The sequence below is a fragment of the Mobula birostris genome, chromosome 12 (assembly GCF_030028105.1).
Source record: "Mobula birostris isolate sMobBir1 chromosome 12, sMobBir1.hap1, whole genome shotgun sequence".
Taxonomy (NCBI): domain Eukaryota; kingdom Metazoa; phylum Chordata; class Chondrichthyes; order Myliobatiformes; family Myliobatidae; genus Mobula; species Mobula birostris.
Genome location: NC_092381.1, coordinates 2,742,441 through 2,765,790, shown reverse-complemented (window position 1 = coordinate 2,765,790; position 23,350 = coordinate 2,742,441). Strand labels below are relative to the sequence as shown.

The following is a 23,350-nucleotide window of genomic DNA, read 5'->3' as shown; positions in this document are numbered from 1 at the left end:
AGTGTATCTACCTCCACCACTGACTCAGGCAGTGCATTCCATGTACCAACCACTCTCTGAGTAAAAAAAACCTTCCTCTAATATCCCCCTTGAACTTCCCACCCCTTACCTTAAAGCCATGTCCTCTTGTATTGAGCAGTGGTGCCCTGGGGAAGATGCGCTGGCTATCCACTCTATCTATTCCTCTTAATATCTTGTATACCTCTATCACGTCTCCTCTCATCCTCCTTCTCTCGAAAGAGTAAAGCCCTAGCTCCCTCAATCTCTGATCATAATGCATACTCTCTAAACCAGGCAGCATCCTGGTAAATCTCCTCTGTACCCTTTCCAATGCTTCCACATCCTTCCTATAGTGAGGCGACCAGAACTGGACACAGTACTCCAAGTGTGGCCAAACCAGAGTTTTATAGAGCTGCATCATTACCTCGTGACTCTTAAACTCTATCCCTCGACTTATGAAAGCTAACACCCCATAAGCTTTCTTAACTACCCTATCTACCTGTGAGGCAACTTTCAGGGATCTGTGGACATGTACCCCCAGATCCCTCTGCTCCTCCACACTACCAAGTATCCTGCCATTTACTTTGTACTCTGCCTTGCAGTTTGTCCTTCCAAAGTGTACCACCTCACACTTCTCCGGATTGAACTCCATCTGCCACTTCTGAGCCCACTTCTGCGTCCTATCAATGTCTCTCTGCAAACTTCGACAATCTTCTACACTATCCACAACATCACCAACCTTTGTGTTGTCTGCAAACTTGCCAACCCACTCTTCTACCCCACATCCAGGTCGTTAATAAAAATCATGGAAAGTAGAGATCCCAGAACCGATCCTTGTGGGACACCACTAGTCACAACACTCCAATCTGAATATACTCCCTCCACCACAACCCTCTGCCTTCTGCAGGCAAGCCAATTCTGAATCCACCTGGCCAAACTTCCCTGGATTCCATGCCTTCTGACTTTCTAAATAAGCCTACCGTGTGGAACCTTGTCAAATGCCTTACTAAAATCCATGTAGATCACAGCCACTGCACTACCCTCATCTATATGCCTATCTACAGGCTTGTTAGACATGATCTGCCCTTCACAAAGCCATGCTGACTGTCTCTGATCAGACCATGGTTCTCTAAATGCCCATAGATCCTATCTCTAAGAATCTTTTCCAACAGCTTTCCCACCACAGACGTAAGGCTCACTGGTCTATAATTACCCGGACTATCCCTGCTACCTTTTTTGAACAAGGGGATGACATTCACCTCCCTCCAATCCTCTGGTACCATTGCCGTAGACAACGAGGACATAAAGATCCTAGCCAGAGGCTCAGCTATCTCTTCCCTTGCCTCGTGGAGTAGCCTGGGGCATATTCCGTCAGGCCCCAGAGACTTACCTGTCCTAATGTATTTTAACAACTCCAACACCTCCTCTCCCTTAATATCAACGTGCTCCAGAACATCAACCTCACTCATATTGTCCTCACCATCATCAAGTTCCCTCTCATTGGTGAATACCGAAGAGAAGTATTCATTGAAGACCTCGCTCACTTCCACAAGCCTCCAGGCATATCTTCTCATCTTTATCTCTATCGGTCCTACCTTCACTCCTGTCATCCTTTTGTTCTTCACATAATTGAAGAATGCCCTGGGGTTTTCCTTTACCCTACTCACCAAGGCCTTCTCATGCCCCCTTCTTGCTCTCCTCAGCCCCTTCTTAAGCTCCTTTCTTGCTTCCCTATATTCCTCAATAGACCCATCTGATCCTTGCTTCCTAAACCTCATGTATGCTGCCTTCTTCCACCCGACTAGATTTTCCACCTCACTTGTCACCCATGGTTCCTTCACCCTACCATTCTTTATCTTCCTCACTGGGACAAATGTATCCCTAACATCCTGCAAGTGATCCCTAAACATCGACCTCATGCCCACAGTACATTTCCCTGCAAAAACATCATCCCAATTCACACCCACAGGTTCTAGCCTTATAGCCTCATAATTTGCCTTCCCCAATTAAACATTTTCCTGTCCTCTCTGATTCTATCCTTTTCCATGGTAATGCTAAAGGCCAGGGAGCAGTGGTTACTGTCCCCCAAATGCTCACCCACTGAGAGATCTGTGACCTGACCCAGTCCATTACCTAATACTAGAACTAGTATGGCATTCCCCCTAGTCGGCCTGTCAACATACTGTGACAGGAATCCATCCTGGACACACTTAACAAACTTTGCCCCATCTAAACCATTGGAACTAATCAGGTGCCAATCAATATTAAGGAAGTTAAAGTCACCCACGATAACAACCCTGTTATTTTTGCAACTTTCCAAAATCAGCGCCTCGGTATCTCTGCTGCTACCAGGGTGCCTATAGATTACTCCCAATAGGGTAACTGCTGCCTTCCTGTTCCTGACTTCCACCCATACTGACTCAAAAGAGGATCCTGCTACATTACCCACCCTTTCTGTAGCCGTAATAGTATCCCTGACCAGTAATGCCACCCCTCCTCCCCTTTTCCTCCCTCTCTATCCCTTTTAAAGCACTGAAATCCAGGAATATTGAGAATCTATTCCTGCCCTGGTGCCAGCCAAGTCTCTGTAGTGGCCACTACAACATAATTCCATGTATGTATCCGAACTCTCAGTTCATCACCTTTGTTCCTGATGCTTCTTGCATTGCGGTACACACACTTCAGCCCTTCTACCTTACTGTCTTTACACCGTTTATTCTGCTTCTCTTTCCTCAAAGCCTCTCTGTATGTTAGATCTGGCTTTACTCCATGCACTATACTTGCAGTTCTCACATGACCTTTATTCTCCTCCCCCTCACTATCTGCTCTAACACTCTGGTTCCCCTCCCCCCGCAAAACTAGTTTAAACTCCCCCCCCACCCCCCGGAGCAGCACTAGCTAACCTTCCCGCAAGGATGTTGGTCCCCCTCCAGTTCAGGTGCAACCCGTCCCGTCGGAACAGGTCCCACCTTCCCATCTGATTCTCAAGTCAAGTCAAGTCAAATTGGTTTTATTGCCATTTCAACCATAAGCTGCTGGTACAGTACACAGTTAAAACGAAACAACGTTCCTCCAGGACCATGGTGCTGCAGTTAGATTAAGTTGCCATCCTATGCTGTACTGTTCAATATTCTATATGTTTCCCTCCAGATTCCACCCCTCACCCACACACTGGGGACAATTTACAGCAACCAATTAATCTGCCAACCCATATGTCTTTAGGATGTGGAAGGGAACTGGAGCACTCGAGGGAAGCCCACATTATCAGGACCAGGACTAAACCCAAGCTGCTGGAGCATTGAGACAGAGATTGTTCAGCTGCACAATTCAAAATTAACATCTGAATGAAAATAAAGGCAGAAAATGTGCAAAACTTAGCCATGTAGCTCTGTCTCCTTTTCATTTATTGTCCTACGACATTAACTACTTGTCCTTCCTCAGACGCTGCCTGACTAGCTGACCATTCGCACCATTTCCTAGCTGCACGTTGTTCAGACTGGCAGTGTTTCAGACTCCTAGCTTGTAGGTCTCTAGTCCGAAGTGTAAGGTGCTTGTGATGGAAGATCTGTTGTGCTGAAAGGGACAGATCCAGGTATGGAGGAAGGTCTGACAAAAACATCTGCTGCTGAATGATGGATGGAAATGAAATCCGAATCAGTTATATCACTGACATGGAGCACAGAATGGCATGGGAACAGGCCCTTTGGCTCACAATTTTGTGCCAAACCAAATAAATTAATCATCAAATGGCCTACTAAACTAATTCTTCATGTCTACAAAAGCTCCGATTTTCCTCATGTTCAAGTGCTTATCTAAACGTCTCTTAAACAGTGGTTAGCAGTACCAGCAACCCAGGCTCATTTCATGCCACTACGTATAAGGAGTTTGAATGTTCTCCCCGTGACCACATGGGTTTCCTCCCACATGCCAAAGATGTACCGGCTGGTGGGTAATTGGCCAATGTAAATTGTCCTGTGATGAGGCTAGGATTAAATCAGAGGATTGCTGTGCAGCAGGACTCAAAGGGCTCAAAGGGCCTGTTCTGCGCTGTATCTGAATAAATAAATAAATTAACCCATCCCTAAAGTATCTGCCTCTGCCAGCACATTCCAGGCACCCACCACTCTCTGTGTAAAAAACTTGCCCCTCACATCTTCTTTGAAATTATCCCCTCTCACTCAAATGCATGCTCTCTGGTATTATACATTCGACCTTTGTTGTTATACAGCAGCCGTATAGAGCAATACATAAAAATTAGTATGTTACAATAAGAAGCACATTCAATGGCCACTTTATTGGAGGTAACTAATAAAGAGTATGTTCACAGACTTCTGCTTCTGTAGCTCATCCACTTCAAGGTTCGATGTGTTGTGCGTTCCCAGATGCTCTTCTGTACACCACTGTTGTAACGTGTACCATTTGAGCTACTGTCACCTTTCTATCAGCTTGAACTAGTCTGGCCATTCTCCTCTCACCTCTCTCATTAACAAGTTGCTTTTGCCCACAGAAAAGCCGATCACTGGATTTTTTTTTGTTTTTCACACCAGTCTCTGTAAACTTTTGAGACTATTATGCATGAAAACCCTAGCAGATCAGCAGTTTCTGAGATAGTCAAACCACTCCATCTGGCACCAACAATCAATCCACTTAGATCACATTTCTTCTCCATTCTGATGTTTCATCTGAACAGCAACTGAATCTCTTGACCATGTCTGCATGCTCTTATGCATTGAGGTGCTGCCACATGATTGACTGATTAGATATTTACATTAATCAATTTCCCCCAGGATCAATAAAGTATGACTATGACTATGACTATAACGACCTGTGGCTCTGACATCAATTGCTATGAAGTGCTTCGAGAGATTGGTTATGGCACACATCAACCACAGCCTACCGGTCAACCTCGATGCTTTGCAATTCGCCTACCAGAGCAACAGGTCAATGGCAGAAGCCATCTCTCTGGCCCTACATTCCTCTTTAGAACACCTGGAGAATAAGGATGCATACATAAGGCTCCTTTTCATTGACTACAGCTCTGCTTTTAATACCATCATTCCAAATAAACTGATTCCTAAGCTCCGGAACCTGGGCCTTAGCACTCAGATCTGCAGCTGGATCTTCAACTTCCTCACAGACAGGACCCAGGCTGTAAAAATAGGGGACAAGCTCTCCTCTACAATCACTCTGAGCACCGGTGCCCCACAAGGATGTGTACTCAGCCCCCTGCTGTACTCACTGTACACCCATGATTGTGTAGCAAAGTTTCTATCAAACTCAATATACAAGTTTGCTGATGATACAACAATTGTAGGCCGTATCTCTGGTAATGATGAGTTTGAGTACAGAAAGGAAATTAAGAACCTGGTGGCATGGTGTGAAGATAATAACCTATCACTCAACGTCAGCAAGATGAAGGGATTGGTTGTTGACTTCAGAAGGAGTAGCAGACCGCACGACCCCATTTACATCGGTGGTGCGCAAGTGGAACAGGTCAAAAGCTTTAAGTTCCTCGGGGTCAATATCACAAATGACCTGACTTGGTCCAACCAAGCAGAGTTCACTGCCAAGAAGGCCCACCAGCACCTTTACATCCTGAGAAAGCTAAAGAAATTTGGCCTGTCCCCTAAAACCCTCACTAATTTTTATAAATGCACCATAGAAAGCTTTCTTCTAGGGTGCATCACAACCTGGTATGGAAATTGTCCTGTCCAAGACGGAAAGAAGCTGCAGAAGATCGTGAACATGACGCAGCACATCACACAAACCAAACTTCCACCCGTGGACTCACTTTACACTGCACGCTGTCGGAGCAGTGCCGCCAGGATAATCAAGGACACGACCCACCCAGCCAACAGACTTTTCATCCCTCTTCCCTCCCGGAGAAGGTTCAAGAGCTTGAAGACTCGTATGGCTAGATTTGGGAACAGCTTCTTTCCAACTGTGATAAGACTGCTGAACGGATCCTGACCCGGATCTGGGCCGTACCCTCCAAATATCCGGACCTGCCTCTCGGGTTTTTTTGTACTACCTTACTTCCCATTTTTCTATTTTCTATTCATGATTTATAATTTAAATTTTTAATATTTACTAATTTTAACTATTTTCAATATTTTTATTATTTAATATTTGTAATCCAGGGAGTGTGAAGCGCAGAATCAAATATCGCTGTGATGATTGTATGTTCTAGTACCAATTGTTTGGCGACAATGAAGTATAAAGTATAAGTAACAAGCGGGTGTACAGGTGTACCTAATAAAGTGGCCACTGGGTGTATAAATAAACACTGCAAAAATGAGAGCCAAGTGGCGAGGTACTGGTCATGAGTTCATGGCGGTTCCAAAGTCGGATGGCGGAGGGGACGAAGCTGTTTCTGAAACATCCAGTGTGTGTCTTCAGGCTCCTGTACCTCCTTTTAGATGGTAGCAGTGAGGAAAGGTCATGTCCTGGGTGATGGGGTCCTTAATGATGTATGCCACCTTTCTGAGATGTCCCCTTTTGAAAACGTCATTGATGGTGGAGAGGCTAGTGTCTGAGATGGGGCTGGTGTTGAGTGTGGCTTCAGGCTCCTGTACCACCTCCCTGATGGTACTAACAAGAAGAGGGCATGTCCAGGTGAGGGTCTTTCATCAAGATAGTAATACAGAGAAGATCCACCAGCTCACTGGTAACAATGGCACAGATGCATAGTGTTGCCAAGACCACCTACGGCCCAAACTCCCAAGAGCCTCCATCACCGAGGGCCAACAAATCCAGCTGGAAGAAGCACGTTAAGGATGTGACAGGAGCAGCCGCCCTTCCTACGATCCAATCTCAGTATCACACGCACCCAACACCAGGTTGAAAAGACCATATGTCAGATGGCAAACAATAAGGCTTGTGAAGCAGATGGCATCCCTGGCTGAGAGAAGCTTCTGGCAAAAATCAACAGACTCCTCTCCCTTCTCTGACAAGAGTGAGCATGAAGGGGGAAGAAGATGAAATAATCCTGGCCATCTTCAACAACACAAAGCAGGCCATTTGTGCCCTCTTGCCTGTTCTGCACTGCAACAGATGACAGCTGATCTTTTTGTCCTCACCCATATTACTCTATTCCTCTGATATCTGATCGAACAAGGCCACATTGGCAGTGGGTAGAGCCACTGCCTCATGGCTCCAGAGACACAGGTTCAATCCCACCATCCAGCACAGTCTGTGTGGAGTTTGCACATTCTCTCTGTGACTGTGTGTTTCTCCCAAGAGTTCCAGATCTCGAACTACTTTGCTCCACCTGTTATCTCTCGCTCTGTGCCACCCTGCTCTCTCTCTCCCCTTTACCTTCTCTCCCCCCATCTTCTCTCTGTTTCTCTCCCCTCTCTCCTGAGTCTCTCCCTTCCTCTCCCTGAAACACTCTCCCACTTCCTCTCCCCATCTCGCTCTCTCTCTCTCCTTCCCCCTCTCACTGTCTCTTTCTCTCTCCTGCTTACCTCACCTACTTGGCACTACCCACCCGTCATCTTATACACCTCCTCAGTCCACAAATCATCTCAGAATCCCGTCTCAACACTCCCCTTCCTGCCTGAATACTGACCATTTCTCCTGCAAGTCCGATGCGGTGTTTGAATCCGAGAACGAGAGGGTTGAACTTCAGGTTCCCTGGAGCAAATATAACCGACAGCCTGTCCTAGATGCTGTGACCAAGAATGCCCACCAATGCCTCTACTTCCTCAGGAGTTTAATGAAATTAGGCATGTCCCCTTTGAAGAACATCTATTTATATCAACGCACCAGAGAAAGCATCCCATCACAACTGCTCTGCCCCTGAACGTAAGGAACTGCAGAGTTGTGGACATAGCTCAGCACATCACAGAAACTAGACTCCCCTCCAAAGTTCAAAATGATCAAAGTACTTTTATTATCAAGGTACATATATGTCACCCTATACCACCCTGAGATTCATTTTCTTGTGGGCATTCACAAGAAACACAACAGAATCAATGAAAGGCCACCCCCAATAGGCTGGAGATAATGATACAGGTTAAACAACTTACTTAACAGATATCGCCATTCAAAACACACATAAATCAATGTGAAAATCACCAGAAATATGCTGAATTAAAAGAGGAAATTGAAAGGCTATGGAAGATGAACAGAACCAGAAGCAGGTTTATTGTCACCGGCATGTGTCGTGAAATTTGTTAACTTAGCCGCAGCAGTTCAATACAATACATAATAATATTGAAAAAAAAGTAAGTCAATTACCGTAAGTAAATGTTTTCTATATATACATAGAGAAAGAGAATACAGTAGATTTAAAATAGTGCAAAAACAGAAATAATACATATTTTTAAAACAGTGAGGTAGTGTTTATGGGTTCAATGTCCATTTAAGAATCGCATGGCAGAGGGGAATAAGCTGTTCCTGAATCGCTGAGCGAGTGCTTTCAGGCTTCTGTACCTCCTTCCTGATGGTAGCAATGAGAAAAGGGCATGCCTTGGATGATGGGGGGTCTTTTCTGAGGCACAGCTCCTGAAGATGTCTTGGATACTGTGGACTCTAGTTTCCAAGATGGAGCTGACTGACTTTACAACTTTCTGTAGCTTCTTTTGGTTCTGTGCAGTAGACCCACCCCCTACCAGACAGTGATGCATCTGTAGAATTTTTGGAGTGTCTTAGGTGACAAACCAAATCTCCTTCAGCTCCTAATGAAATATAGCCTTAGTCTTGCTTTCTTTATAGTTGCATCAATATCTTGTGACCAGGTTTGGTCCTTAGAGATCTTGACACTTGGGAACTTGAAATTGCTCACTCTCTCCACTTCTGATCCCTCCATGAGGATTTGTTCATGTTCCCTCATCTTACCCTTCCCAAAGTCCAGAATCAGCTCTTTCTGTCATTGAGTGCAAGGTTGTTGCTGCAGCACGACTCCACTAACTGATGGATCTCACTCCTGTGCGTCCTCTTGTCTCCATCTCAAATTCTACCAACAACGGTTGTATCATCAGCAAATTTCTAGATGGTATTTGAGCTGAGCCTAGCCACACAGTCATGGGTATAGAGAGGGTAGAGCAGTGGGCTAAGCATACACCCGAGGTGCACCAGTGTTGAGGAGGAGATGTTATCACCAATCCGCACAGATCGTGGTCGTTCGGTTAGGAAGTCGAGGATCCAATTGCAGAGGGAGGTACAGAGCCCCAGGTTCTGTAGCTTATTGATCAGGACTGTGAGAATGATGGTGTTTAATGCTGAGCTATAGTTGACAGACAGTATCCTGTTGTAGGTATTTGTTGTCCAGGTGGTCTGAAGCCGTGTAGAGAGCCATTGAGATTGCGTCTGCCGTTGACCTATTGTGGCGATAGGCAAATTGCAATGGGTCCAGGTCCTTGCTGAGGCAGGAGTTCAGTCTAGTCATGACCAACCTCTCAAAGCATTTTGTCACTGTCGATGTGAGTGCTACTGGGCGATAGTCATCAAAGCAGCTCACACTACTCTCCTTAGGCACTGGTATCATTGTTGCCTCTTTGAAGCAAGTGGTAACTTCCAACCATAGCAGTGAGAGGTTGAAAATGTTCATGAATCCTCCTGCCAGTTCATTGACACAAGTACCCCATTGGGACCTTCTGCCTTGCGAGGGTTCACCCTCTTTAAAGACTGCCTAACATCGGCCTTTGAGACAGCGGTCACAGGGTTACCAGGTGTCACAACCAAGGATTTGGCAGCGTAGCAGATATGGCAATTGCGCTCATAAATATGTCTGTGTCAGGTAATTATTATTTCATTGTGATGGCATTTAACTCCATTCTTCTTGTTGAGACTTGAGAGCAAACCACAACAATGTTTCACTGCCTGCTTGTGTTCGGCCTTGTCTGAGAAATTGGACTGTCGTGTCAACTGACTGAAGACCAGCAGTATTCATTTTATATTTAATTATTCCCTTCAGCTGCAGCATTAGCTTCGTTTTCCATTTGAGAGTTTTAGTTAACGGCCCTGTTTGGCCTAGTGTTTATTGTTTTCTTTTCCCTCTAACCCTGTTAGCATTAAAATCTGTGAACTATCGACCCACTTCAGCATCCCTTGCTCTGCACTTGGGCCTTATCTGAGCGCAGTGACACAGGGTGCAACAGGGATCCTCACAGCTGTAGTTATATTCTCCCTTTCAAAGCGAGCAGGACAAGTGTTGAGCTCATCTGGTAGTGAAGCATCGCTGCCATTCATGATGTTGGGTTTCGCTTTGTAGGAAGTAAAGTCCTGCAATCAGAGTTGTTGTACATCCGATGTCACCTTCAACCTCGCGCGGAATTGTTTCTTCTATCTTGAAATGGTCCTTGCAATACATACCTGGTTTTCTTGTACAGACCTGGGAGGGAGAAGTGGAGAGTCCGTCATTGTGCCTGACGCCGGCCCCCTAGGCCTGAGTCGACGTAGTATTAGTAGTCTACTTCAATGCACTGTGTAATGATCTCATCTGTATGAACAGGACGCAAGACAAGCTTTTCACTGGATCTCGGTACATGTGACAATAATAAACCAACTCCATTGATTTGTTTGTAGCTCAACCCACTGAGTTTATCCAGGATATTGTTACTTCAGGTTCCAGCGTCTGGTCTCTAAAGCTGTGCAGGGTCAATGGTGGGTACACTTGCTGCCATAGCTTGCCCCCAGTTTGTAGATGGGTGAGGGTGGGGAAGCAGTTGATTGGAAGGTGGAGAGAAGACAGGAGAGAAGGGACCAGAATGTGGAGTAACAAACAGTCTGCTGGAGAAACTCAGAGGGTCAGGCAGCATCTTCTGTTCGGGGAAGACCCTTCATCTGGAGCGAAAGAGCAGAGGGGAGATAGTCGGGGGAAGAGATGGAGCAAGAGCTGAGAGACGATGGGTGGACCCAAGTGAGGGAGGGGTGATATGCAGATAGAAGAGTGGGAACAGTGAGGAGGTGGAGGAATGTGCGGGTGGGGGAGGGCTAAGAAACAGGGTGATGAGGCTAGGAAGAATCGGGAAGATCAGGATCGAAGAGATGTGACAGAGGGGAAGCAGATTACCTGAGAATGGAGAATTCAGTATTTGTACCATGGGGATACAGACTACCTCGGCGGAATATACAGAAATGGGATTGCACATTGAGTCAGTATAGATGCGATGGGCCAAATGGTCTCAAACGCAGTGCCCCGTGAGGCCGACGCCACACCGGTCCTCCCCGCCCTGCTTCCGGTCATCCCGACTCCACCCGCGCTCCGGAGGCGGTTGGCATTCTGTGGGCGGGACCACGGCCTCGCGCTCGGAGATGGAATGAAACCGGAGCAGGCGACGGGGCGCCGCGCATGCGCTTATTCCGAGCGTTGGTGGTTTCCGTAGCAACGGGCGTCGCCTGGACTGCTCGAGGTCCCAGCTGCCGCGGAGTGCCGCATGTCCGCGCTGGACCGGTAGGTCTCCGGGCCCAGGGAGTGCGGCCCGCGGCCTCTCCTGGCTGTGAGGTGTAATTGTGGGCGGCTGTTTTGTAGGTTATATGTCACACGCTGGATGGGGTCATGTTTGGGATGGCGGAGGGGGGGTCACAGTGCACATGGTGTCGCGTTTGGAAGGGCACTGTTGATGTTGTCAGAGAAGAGACAGAACATTATAGTTCAGAAACGGGCTCTTTGGTTCATCGAGTCAGTGCTGAACCCGTAATCCACCTAGTCCCATCAAGCCGCACCCAGAGTGTATCCTTCCCTGCCCCTCCCATCCGTGCACCATCCAAATTTCTCTGGTATGTTTAAATGGAACATCAAACTGATACCTTGGCAGCAGCTTCTCCATAGGTGCACCACTCTCTGATTGAACTGGTGAAATGTCTAGAATGCCAACCAGGTGGCTTTTGAGAGTAGCTTGTGCCTGAGCACACCAGGGGTCTAGCTATTCTGCATAGTGTGCTCTGCAATGAACCGGAATTGATTAGCGAGCTTAAGATAAAAGAACCCTTAGAGGCAAATGATCATAATATGATTGAATTTGCCCTCCAATTTGAGAAGGGGAAGCTAAAGTCAGATATGTCAGTGTTACAGCATTCTTTAGCCAGAGAGTGGTGAAACTGTGGAATTCTTTCCCACAAACAGCTGTGGAGGCCAAGTCTTTATGTATATTTAAGGCAGAGATTGACAGATTCTTGTTTGGTCAAAGCATGAAGGGAAACAGGGAGGAGGCAAGGGATTGGGGCTAAGAAGATATTTGGATGCAATAAGTATGCAATATGATCAGAGATTAAGGGAGCTAGGGCTTTACTCTTTGGAGAGAAGGAGGATGAGAGGAGACATGATAGAGGTGTACAAGATAATAAGAGGAACAGATGGAGTGGATAGCCAGTGCCTCTTCCCCAGGGCACCACTGCTCAATACAAGAGGACATGGCTTTAAGATAAGGGGTGGGAAGTTCAAGGGGGATATTAGAGGAAGGTTTTTTACTCAGAGAGTGGTTGGTGCGTGGAATGCACTGCCTGAGTCAGTGGTGGAGGCAGATACACTAGTGAAGTTTAAGAGACTACTAGACAGGTATATGGAGGAATCTAAAGTGGGGGCTTATATGGGAGGCAGGGTTTGAGGGGTGGTACAACATTGTGGGCCGAAGGGCCTGTACTGTGCTGTACTATTCTATGTTCTATGTTCTATGGATCAGCCATGATGAAATGGCAGAGCAGTCTCAGTAGACGAAATGGCCTAAATCTGCTCCTTTGTTTCATGGTATGACAGTGGAATAAAGGGAATTACAGAGACCTGAGAGAGGAGTTGGCCAGAAGACCACTGGCAGGGTTGACAGCAGTTCAGCAATGGCGGGAATTTCTGAAAGCAATTCAGAAGGCACAGGATACGTGTATCCCAAAGAGAAAAAGTATTCTAAAGGAAAGATGACACAACCATGACTAACAAGAGAAGTCAAGGCGACATAAAAGCCAAAGAGAGGGCATATAATAGAGCAAAAATCAGTGGGAAGTTAGAGGATTGGGAAACTGGCCATTGGGAAGGGAACTGAAAAGTTGTTAGGTGGTAAAGATGGAATACAAAATCAAGCTGGCCAATAATATTAAAGAGGATACCAAAAGTTTCTTCAGATATATAAAGAGTAAAAGAGGTGAGGGTGGATATTGGACCATTAGAACATGATCCCAGACAGCTAGTAAAAGGGGACAAGGAAATGGCAAAGAAACTGTATAAATAGCTTGCATCAGTCTTCACTGTGATAGACACTAGCAGTATGGTGGAAGTTCCAGGTGTCAGAGGTCATGAAGTGTGTACTACCAGTACTAGGGAGGAGGTTATTGGGAAACTAAAAAGTCTGAAGGTAGATAAGTCACCAGGACCAGATGCATACACCTCAGAGTTCTGAAAGAGTTGGCTGAAGAGATTGAGGTGGCATTTGTAATGATCTTTCTAGAATCATTTGGTTTTGGAATGGTTCTGGAAGACTGAAAAAGTGCAAATGTCACTCCACTCTTCAAGAAGGGAGAGAGGCAGATTAAAGGAAATTTTAGCCCAGTTAGTCTGACTTCACTGGTTGTGAAGATGCTCAAATTGATGTGGTTTCAGGGTACTTAGAGGCACATGATAAAATAGGACATAGTCAGTATGGTTTCCTCAAGGGAAAATCTTGCCTAATAAATCTGTTGGAAATCTTTGAAGAAATAACAAGCAGGATAGACAAAGGAGAATCGGCTGGATTTTCAGAAGGCCTTTTGACAAGGTGCCACATGTGAGGTGCTTAACAAGTTAGGAGGCCATGGTAATCCAGGAAAGAGACTAGCATGGATAAAGCAGTGGCTGATTGGCGGGAGGCAAAGAGTGGGAATAAAAGCAGCCTTTTCTGGTTGGCTGCTGGTGACTAGTGGTTTTCCACAGGGGTCTGTGTTGGAACCACTTCTTTTCATGTTATATGTCAATGACTTGGATGATGGAATTGATGGCTTTGTTACGAAGTTTGAGGATGATACAAAGATAGGTGGAGGGGCAGGTAGTTTTGAGGAAGTAGAGAGGTGACAGAAGGATTGGACAGAATAGGAGAATGGGCAAAGAAGTGGCAGATGGGATACATTGTTGAAAAACGTATGGTCTTGCGCTTCGGTAGAAGAAATAAAAGGGTAGACTATTTTCTAAATGGAGAGACAATTGAAAAATTTGAGGTGCAAAGGGACTTGGGAGTTCTAGTGCAGGATTCCCTAAAGATTAATTTTCAGTTTGTGGTGAGGAAGGCTAACATGACATTAGCCATCATTTCAAGAAGACTAGAATATAAAAGCAAGGATGTAATGTCGAGGCCAGGTCTTTATGTATATTTAAGGCAGCAGTTCAATGCAGTACATAATCTAGCAGAGAGAGAGAAAAAAATAGTAATAAATAACAACACACATAAAAGTTGCTGGTGAATGCAGCAGGCCAGGCAGCATCTCTAGGAAGAGGTACAGTCGACGTTTCAGGCCGAGACCCTTCGTCAGGACTAACTGAAGGAAGAGTTAGTAAGAGATTTGAAAGTGGGAGGGGGAGGGGGAGATCCGAAATGATAGGAGAAGGCAGGAAGAGGAGGGATGGAGCCAAGAGCTGGACAGGTGATTGGCAAAGGGGATATGAGAGGATCATGGGACAGGAGGTCCGGGAAGAAAGACAAGGGGGAGGGGCAAAACCCAGAGGATGGGCAAGGGGTATAGTCAGAGGGACAGAGGGAGAAAAAGGAGAGTGAGAGAAAGAATGTGTGTATAAAAATAAGTAACAGATGGGGTACGAGGGGGAGGTGGGGCATTAGCGGAAGTTAGAGAAGTCGATGTTCATGCCATCAGGTTGGAGGCTACCCAGACGGAATATAAGGTGTTGTTCCTCCAACCTGAGTGTGGCTTCATCTTTACAGTAGAGGAGGCCGTGGATAGACATGTCAGAATGGGAATGGGATGTGGAATTAAAATGTGTGGCCACTGGGAGATCCTGCTTTCTCTAGCGTAGGTGTTCAGCAAAGCGGTCTCCCAGTCTGCGTCGGGTCTCAATAAATAAACTGTGACCTCTTTAGTGCAAGGGGTTTAGATGGGGCAGATTTTGTATGAGTTTCCAGGAAGGTTTCTTAAATCAATATGTGGACAGTCCAAAGAGAGGAGGGGTCGTACTGGACCTGGTGGGGGGTATTGAGCCTGGTCAGGCGACTGACTTTTCAGTAGGTTAACAGTAAGGGAACAGTGACCACAACTCCTTAACTTTCAGGATACAGTGCCTATAAAAAGTATTCACCCCCTTGGAAGTTTTACGACATTGAATTACTGTGGACTTAATTTGGTTCTTTTGATGCTGGATGTCTGTAATTAGTGGAGTTCATCAGGGATCTGTGCTGGGACCTCTGCTGTTCGAGATGTAAAGTATGTATGGCCTGGAAGAATACGTAGGTGGATGAGTTAGTAAGTTTGCAGATGATACCAAAGTTGGTGGGATTATGGATAAAAAGACTGGCAAAGAATACAGCATGGAGGTAATGGCTGAGAAATGGCAGATGGAGTTTAATCCAGATAAATGTGAGGTGTTGCATCTCAGTAGGGCAGATGCAAGGAGACAGTGCACTGTTAAAGGCAAGATCCCTAACAGTGTTGCTGAGCAGAGAGATCTTGGGATCCAGGTTCGTAGCACCTTGAAAGTGGCTACACAGGGTTAAGGCAGCTTATGGAATGCTTGTTTTTACTAGTCAAGGCATTGGGTTCGAAGTCACGAGGTTATGTTACAACTTTATAAAACTCTGGTTAAGGAGTCATACGGAGTATTGTGTACATTTCTGGTTGCTCCCCTATAGGAAGGATGCCGAGGCTTCGGAGAGGGTGCAGAAGGGATTCACCAGGATGCTGCCTGGTTTAGCGGGTATGTGCTACCACGAGAGGCTGGATAAACTTCGGTTGATAGATGTTTACAAGATTAAGAGAGGTAGCGATAGACTGGACAGAGAGTATCTGTTTCCCATGGTTGAGATGTCTAATACCAGAGGGCTTGCATTGATGGTGAGAGGAGGTAGGTTCAAAGAGGATATGAGGAGTAAGTTTTTTACTCAGAGTTGTGGATGCCTGGAATACACCGTCTGGAATCGTGATAGAGGCAAATATATTAGAGGCTTTTAAGAGGCATTTAGATAGGTAGATGGATGTGAGGAAGATGCAGGGATATGGATGTGGTGTAGGTAGGAGGGATTAGTGTTTGGGTGTTTATTGATTTGCTTTTTCACTGGTTCTGTGCAACATTGTAGTCCTGTGCTGTTCTGTTCTCGTGCCACTGTGGGTGGGGTCATATGTGGTGCTGCTCTGTGGGTTCTATGGATGGGTTATGTCAGAGCTGGATTGTGTGTGCAGTCACAATGAGGATGGGCTCACATCTTGTGTGGGATTGTACTGGGGTGAGGTTACTGTGTGGCTTACACTGTGGATGGGGTTAAATTAGTGCTAGGATCACATTTGAGCGTGCTCTGTGGGTCTCGTCACTGGGTGTGGTCACGATCAGGAATGGTCTGGGTCTTGTCACACTGTGGGTGTGGTCACGATCGGGAGTGGTCTGGGTCTTGTCACACTGGGTGTGGTCACGATCGGGAGTGGTCTGGGTCTTGTCACACTGGGTGTGGTCACGATCAGGGTCTCCCTGTGGGTCTTGTCACACTGTGGGTGGTCTACGATCTGGTGTGGTCTGGGTCTTATTACACTGTGGGTGTGGTCACGATCAGTAGTGGTCTGGGTCTTGTCACACTGGGTGTGGTCACGATCAGGATCACTCTGTGGATCTTGTCACACTGTGGGTGGGGTCACGATCAGGGTCGCTCTGTGGGTCTTGTCACACTGGGTGTGGTTACGATCAGGAGTGTTCTGGGTCTTGTCACACTGGGTGGGGTCACGATCGGGAGTGCTCTGTGAGTCTTGTCGCACTCTGGGTGTGGTCACGATCGGGAATGCTCTGTTGGTCTTGTCACACTGGGTGTGGTCATGATTGGGAGTGGTCTGGGTCTTGTCACACTGGGTGTGGTTTCAATTGGGAGTGGTCTGGGTCTTGTCTGACAGAGGGTGTGGTCACTATCAGGTGTGGTCTGGGCTTTGTCACACTGGGTGTGATCACGATCAGGATCGCTCTGTGGGTCTTGTGGTACTGTGGGTGTGGTCACGATTGGGATTACTCTGGGTCTTGTCACACTGGGTGTGGTCACGATCAGGAGTGCTCTCTGGGTCTTGTCACACTGTGTGTGGTCACGCTCGGAGTTGCTCTGTGGGTCTTGTCACACTGTGGGTGTGGTCACTATCGGGTGTGGTCTGGGCTTTGTCACACTGGGTGTGGTCACGATCAGGATCGCTCTGTGAGTCTTGTGATACTGTGGGTGTGGTCACGATTGGGATTGCTCTGGGTCTTGTCACACTGGGTGTGGTCACGATCAGGAGTCCTCTGTGGGTCTTGTCACACTGGGTATGGTCACGATCGGGAGTCGTCTGGGTTTTGGCACACTGTGTGTGGTCACGATCGGGAGTTGTCTGAGTCTTGTCACACTGGGTGTGGTCATGATCGGGAGTGGTCTGGTTCTCGTCACATTGTGGGTGTGGTCACGATCGGGAGTGGTCTGGGTCTTGTCACACTGGGTGTCGTTACGATCGGGAGTGGTCTGTGGGTTTTGTCACACTGGGTGTGGTCACGATCGGGAGTGGTCTGTGTGTCTTGTCGCACTGGGCCAGACCACGATCGGGAGTGGTCTGGGTTTTGGCACACTGGGTGGTGTCACAATCGGGAGTGGTCCGGGACTTTTCACACTGGGTGGGGCCAAGATAGGGAGTGGTCTGAGTCTTGTCACACTGGGTGTGGTCACGATCGGGGTTGCTCTGTGGGTTTTGTCTTACTGTGGGTGTTACTGTGGGTGTGGTCACGATCGGGAGTGGTCTGGGTCTTGTCACACTGTGGGTGGGGTCAGGAATGGGAGTGGTCTGGTCTTTTGACACTGTGGGTGGGATCACGATCGGGAGAGGTCTGGATCATGTCACACTGTGTGTGGTCACGATCGGGGTCTCTCTATGGGTCTCATCACACTGGGTGTGGTCACGATCGGGAGTGGTCTGGGTTTTGTCACACAGTGGGTGTGGTCACGATCGGTGTCTCTCTGTGGGTCTTGTCACACTGTGTGTGGTCATGATCGGGAGTGGTCTGGGTCTTGTCACACTGGATGTCGTTACGATCGGGAGTGGTCTGTGGGTCTTGTCACATTGGGTGTGGTCACGATCGGGAGTACTCTGTGGGTCTTGTCACATTGGGTGTAGTCATGATCGGGGGTGTTCTGTGGGTCTTGTCACACTGTGGGTGTAGTCACGATCGGGAGTGCTCTGTGGGTCTTGTCACACTGGGTGTGGTCATGATTGGGGGTGGTCTGGGACTTGTTACACTGTGGGTGTGGTCACGATCGGGAGTGGTCTGGGTCTTGTGACACTGTGGGTGGGATCACGATCGGGAGTGCTCTGTGGGTCTTGTCAAACTAGGAGGGGTCACAATCAGGAGTGCTCTGGGTGTTGTCACACTGGGTGTCGTCACTAACGGGAGTTGTCTGGGTCCTGTCAAACTGGGAGGGGTCACGATCAGGAGTGTTCTGGGTCTTGTCACACAGTAGGTGTGGTCACGAACAGGGTCTCTCTTTGGGTCTTGTCACACTGTGGGTGTGGTCACGATCGGGGGTGTTCTGTGGGTCTTGTCACACTGTGGGTATGGTCACGATCTGGAGTGGTCTGGGTCTTATTACACTGGGTGTGGTCATGATCAGTAGTGGTCTGGGTCTTGTCACACTGGGTGTGGTCACGATCAGGGTCACTCTGGGTCTTGTCACATTGTGGGTGTGGTCACGATCGGGAGTGTTCTGGGTCTTGTCACACTGGGTGGGGTCACGATCGAGAGTAGTCTAGTCTTGTCACATTGGGTGGGGTCACGATCGGGAGTGCTCTGTGGGTCTTGTCACACTGGGTGTGGTCACGATCAGGAGTGGTCTGGTCTTGTCACACTGGGTGGGGCACGATCAGGAGTGCTTTGTGGGTTTTGTCACACTGTGGGTGTGGTCACGATTGGGATTGCTCTGGGTCTTGTCACATTGGGTGTGGTCATGATCGGGGTTGCTCTGTGGGTCTTGTCACACTGGGTGTGGTCACGATCGGGGTTGCTCTGTGGGTCTTGTCACACTGGGTGTGGTCACGATCGGAGTTGCTCTGTGTGTCTTGTCAGAATGGGTGGGGTCATGATCGAGGTTGCTCTGTGGGTCTTGTCACATTGTGGGTGTGGTCATGATCGGGAGTGCTCTGTGTGTCTTGTCAGAATGGGTGGGGTCACAATCGAGGTTGCTCTGTGGATCTTGTCACACTGTGGGTGGGGTCATGTTTGGGGTTTGTTCCTGACTCTGTGTGGGTGTGGTCATGTTCATGGCTGCTCTGAAGGTCTTGTCATACTGCGGGGTTGGGGGCAGGGGGTGGTTTGTGTTCGGAGTTGCTTTCTGGATGGCGTTATGTTAGGTGCTCTGTGAGTGGGCTTGGCTCTGGGAAGAGCCCGTGTGAGATGCTCTTTCTGTTGGGCAGGGATTTGCTCGAAAATGCTTTCACATTCTGGACAGATCTTTACAATGGATGAATCTTCACTGCCAGGCATCAGTATGGCTGTGCTGTGATGCGGGATGAGGTTGGATTGGACCTTGTGTGTGGAATCATAGAGTCGTGCAGAAATAGGCCCTTCAGCTCACTTCATTCATGCCCATCCCCACTAATCCGGTCTTCCTGCTTTTGGTTCTATCTGATTCCACCACCTTTTCTGGGAGTGTGTTCCAGATTACCACCCTGTTTGCCTGCCTCCCATCAACGAGGATCGTCCACGCTGGGACCACCAGGCTCAGAAACAGTGACTTTCCCCAAGCAGTGAGGCTGATCAAGACCACTACCCACGAACCCACCCTCCACACCCCAACCACTAACCCGACCCTCCACACCCCCACCCACTAACCCTCCCCACCACACCCCCAACCACTAACCCACCCCTCCACACCCCAACCACTAACCCACCCCTCCACACCCCGAACCACTAACCTACCCCTTCACACCACAACCACTAACCCACCTCCAACCACTAACCCACCCCTCCACACCCCCACCCAGTAACCCACCCCACCACACCCCCAACCACTAACCCACCCCTCCACACCCCAACCACTAACCCACCCCTCCACACCCCGAACCACTAACCCACCCCTTCACACCCCCACCCACTAACCCACCCCTCCATACACCCAACCACTAACGCACCCCTCCACACCCCCACCCAATAACCCAACCCCTCCACACCCCCAACCACTAACCCAACCCCTCCACACCCTGAACAAATAACTCATCTCTCCACACCCCCACCCTCTAACACACCCCTCCACACCCCCACCCACTAACCCACCCCTCCACACCCCCGACCACTAACTCACCCCTCCACACCCCCGACCACTAACCCACCCCTCCACATCCCCACCCACTAACCCACCCCTCCACACCCCCAACCACTAACCCACCCCTCCACGCCCCCACCCTCTAACCCACCCCTCCACACCCCCAACCACTAACCCAACCCTCCACACCCCACCCTCTAACCCACCCCTCCACACCCCCGACCACTAACCCACCCCTCCACATCCCCACCCACTAACCCACCCCTCCACACCCCCAACCACTAACCCACCCCTCCACACCCCCGACCACTAACCCACCCCTCCACATCCCCACCCACTAACCCACCCCTCCACACCCCCAACCACTAACCCACCCCTCCACACCCCCAACCACTAACCCACCCCTCCACACCCCCAACCACTAACCCAACCCTCCACACCTCACCCTCTAACCCACCCCTCCACACCCCACCCTCTAACCCACCCCTCCACACCCCCAACCACTAACCCACCCCTCCACACCCCCACCCTCTAACCCACCCCTCCACATCCCCACCCACTAGCCCACCCCTCCACACCCCCAACCACTAACCCACCCCTCCACACCCTCAACCACTAACCCACCCCTCCACACCCCCACCCACTAAACCACCCCTCCACACCCCCACCCACTAACTCACCCCTCCACACCTCCACTCACTAACCCAACCCCTCCACACCTCCACCCACTAACCCACCCCTCCACACCCCCACCCTCTAACCCACCCCTCCACACCCCCAACCACTAACCCACCCTCCACACCCCGAACCACTAACCCACCCCTTCACACCCCCACCCACTAACCCACCCCTCCACACCCCCAACCACTAACCCACCCCTCCACACCCCGAACCACTAACCCACCCCTTCACACCCCCACCCACTAACCCACCCCTCCACACACCCAACCACTAACCCACCCCTCCACACCCCCACCCAATAACCCAACCCCTCCACACCCCCAACCACTATCCCAACCCCTCCACACCCCCAACCACTAACCCACCCCTCCACACCCCTACCCACTAACCCACCCCTCCACACCCCCACCCACTAACCCACCCCTCCACACCCCACCCTCTAACCCACCCCTCCACACCCCTATCCACTAAACCACCACTCCACATCCCAACCACTAACCCACCCCTCCACATCCCCACCCACTAACCCACCCCTCCACACCCGCAACCACTAACCCACCCCTCCACACCCCCAACCACTAACTCACCCCTCCACACCCCCACCCACTAACCCACCCCTCCACACCCCCACCCACTAACCCACCCCTCCACACCCGCAACCACTAACCCACCCCTCCACACCCCCAACCACTAACTCACCCCTCCACACCCCCACCCACTAACCCACCCCTCCACACCCCCAACCACTAACCCACCCTCCACACCCCCACTCACTAACCCACCCCTCCACACCCCCGACCACTAACCCACCCCTCCACACCCCCAACCACTAACCCACCCCACCACACCCCCAACCACTACTACTTTATCATTTCCCGTCAGTCACCTTGTGTACGGACACTCCTGTGCCTAGCGTCACTTTATGGACATGCAATCAATCAATTTATATAAGCTATCTTGTGTATTTATATTATTGTATTTTTAAATTATTATTGTGTTCTTTATCTCACTGTTCTTGTGAGCTGCATCTGATCCAGAGTAACAATTAGTTTGTTCTTCTTTTCACTGGAGATGACATTAAACAAACTTGAATCTTGAATCAACTGCTCTGTAAAATTTAAAAACTTTCCACTCAGATATATTTTAATGTTCTCTCCTGTCACCTTAATCCCATGCCCTTTTGCTTTTGATAACTCCTATTACAGGAGAAGATTCAAACTATCTACGCCTCTTAAAATTGTTCTTCTCTCCTCATTCTCATATCAAGCATGGCAACAGCGTAAGACGTATACTGTGTGGGGGTGGAAAGGTGAATTGTGGGAGGAGTTTGTGTGGAAACGTACTCATTAACACTGAACCATGGTTACTCCTTGTAAACACCGACTCCCTGTAACTGATGCTAATACTCTGATCTTTAGTTACTAATCCACATCATTAAATCATTCATGATAAATATACGGTCTGTAGAACATTTCATCTCACCATGTGCAAACACCCCCTCAAAGACAGAATTTCATATTTTTCCAAGTGTCCACAAACAAGTGACTCACTTAAAACAAACATTTAAATTGGTTTATTATTCTCCCATGTAGCAAGGTTCAGTGACAAAGTCTTGCATGTCTTCAAGATGGATCATTCCAAGACATAGGAGCAGAATTAGGCCATTTGACCCATCAAGTCTGCTCTACCATTCCATCGTGGCTGATCTACTACTCCCCTTAGCTCTAGTCTCCTGTCTTCTTCCCATAAGCTTTGATACCTTGATTAACCAAGAACCTATCAACCTCCGCTTTAAATATACCCTAAATAGTACAAAAGGAAAAACAATAACAATGCAGAATAGTGTTACAGTGACAGAGAATGTGCAGGTAGACAATAAGAATCAGGTTTAATATTACTGGCATATGTTATGAAACAGTATATTTCAATACATAATAAAAATATATTTCCCATTATTTTATGTATTAGTTTAGTGATTCAAAGAGGGAAATAACAGTGAGGTACTGTTCATGGGTTCATTTTCCGTTCAGAAATCTGATGGCGGAGGAGAAGAAGCTGTTTTTGAAATGGTGAGTGTGTGTCTTCAGGTTCCTGTACCACGTCCTGCTGATAGAACTGAGAAGGCACATCCTGAGTAACGGTGTCCTTAAAGAAGGATGCTGCCTTCGTGAGGCATCACCTCTTGAAGATGTCCTGGATGCTGGGGAGACTAGTACCCATGATGGAGCTGGATGAGTTTACAACGCCCTGTGAGCTTTTTCTGTGCTCCTCCGTACCAAACAGTG

General features: G+C 48.4%; 1 protein-coding gene across 4 annotated transcripts in view; it reads left to right on the top strand.

The window, feature by feature from the left end:
• Positions 1-11,241: 11,241 nt before the first annotated feature.
• LOC140205712 (uncharacterized) overlaps positions 11,242-23,350 on the top strand; it is a 101,835-nt gene continuing 89,726 nt past the window's right edge. For 3 of the 4 annotated variants that reach the window (XM_072273248.1, XM_072273247.1, XM_072273246.1), the window contains exon 1: positions 11,242-11,398. In XM_072273248.1, coding sequence (XP_072129349.1) covers positions 11,297-11,398 — 102 coding nt within the window. In that variant the 5' untranslated portion in view covers positions 11,242-11,296. Of the gene's footprint in view, positions 11,399-15,780; positions 15,830-23,350 lie in introns of those variants that run through there. The other variant, XM_072273249.1, reaches the window with a different exon arrangement.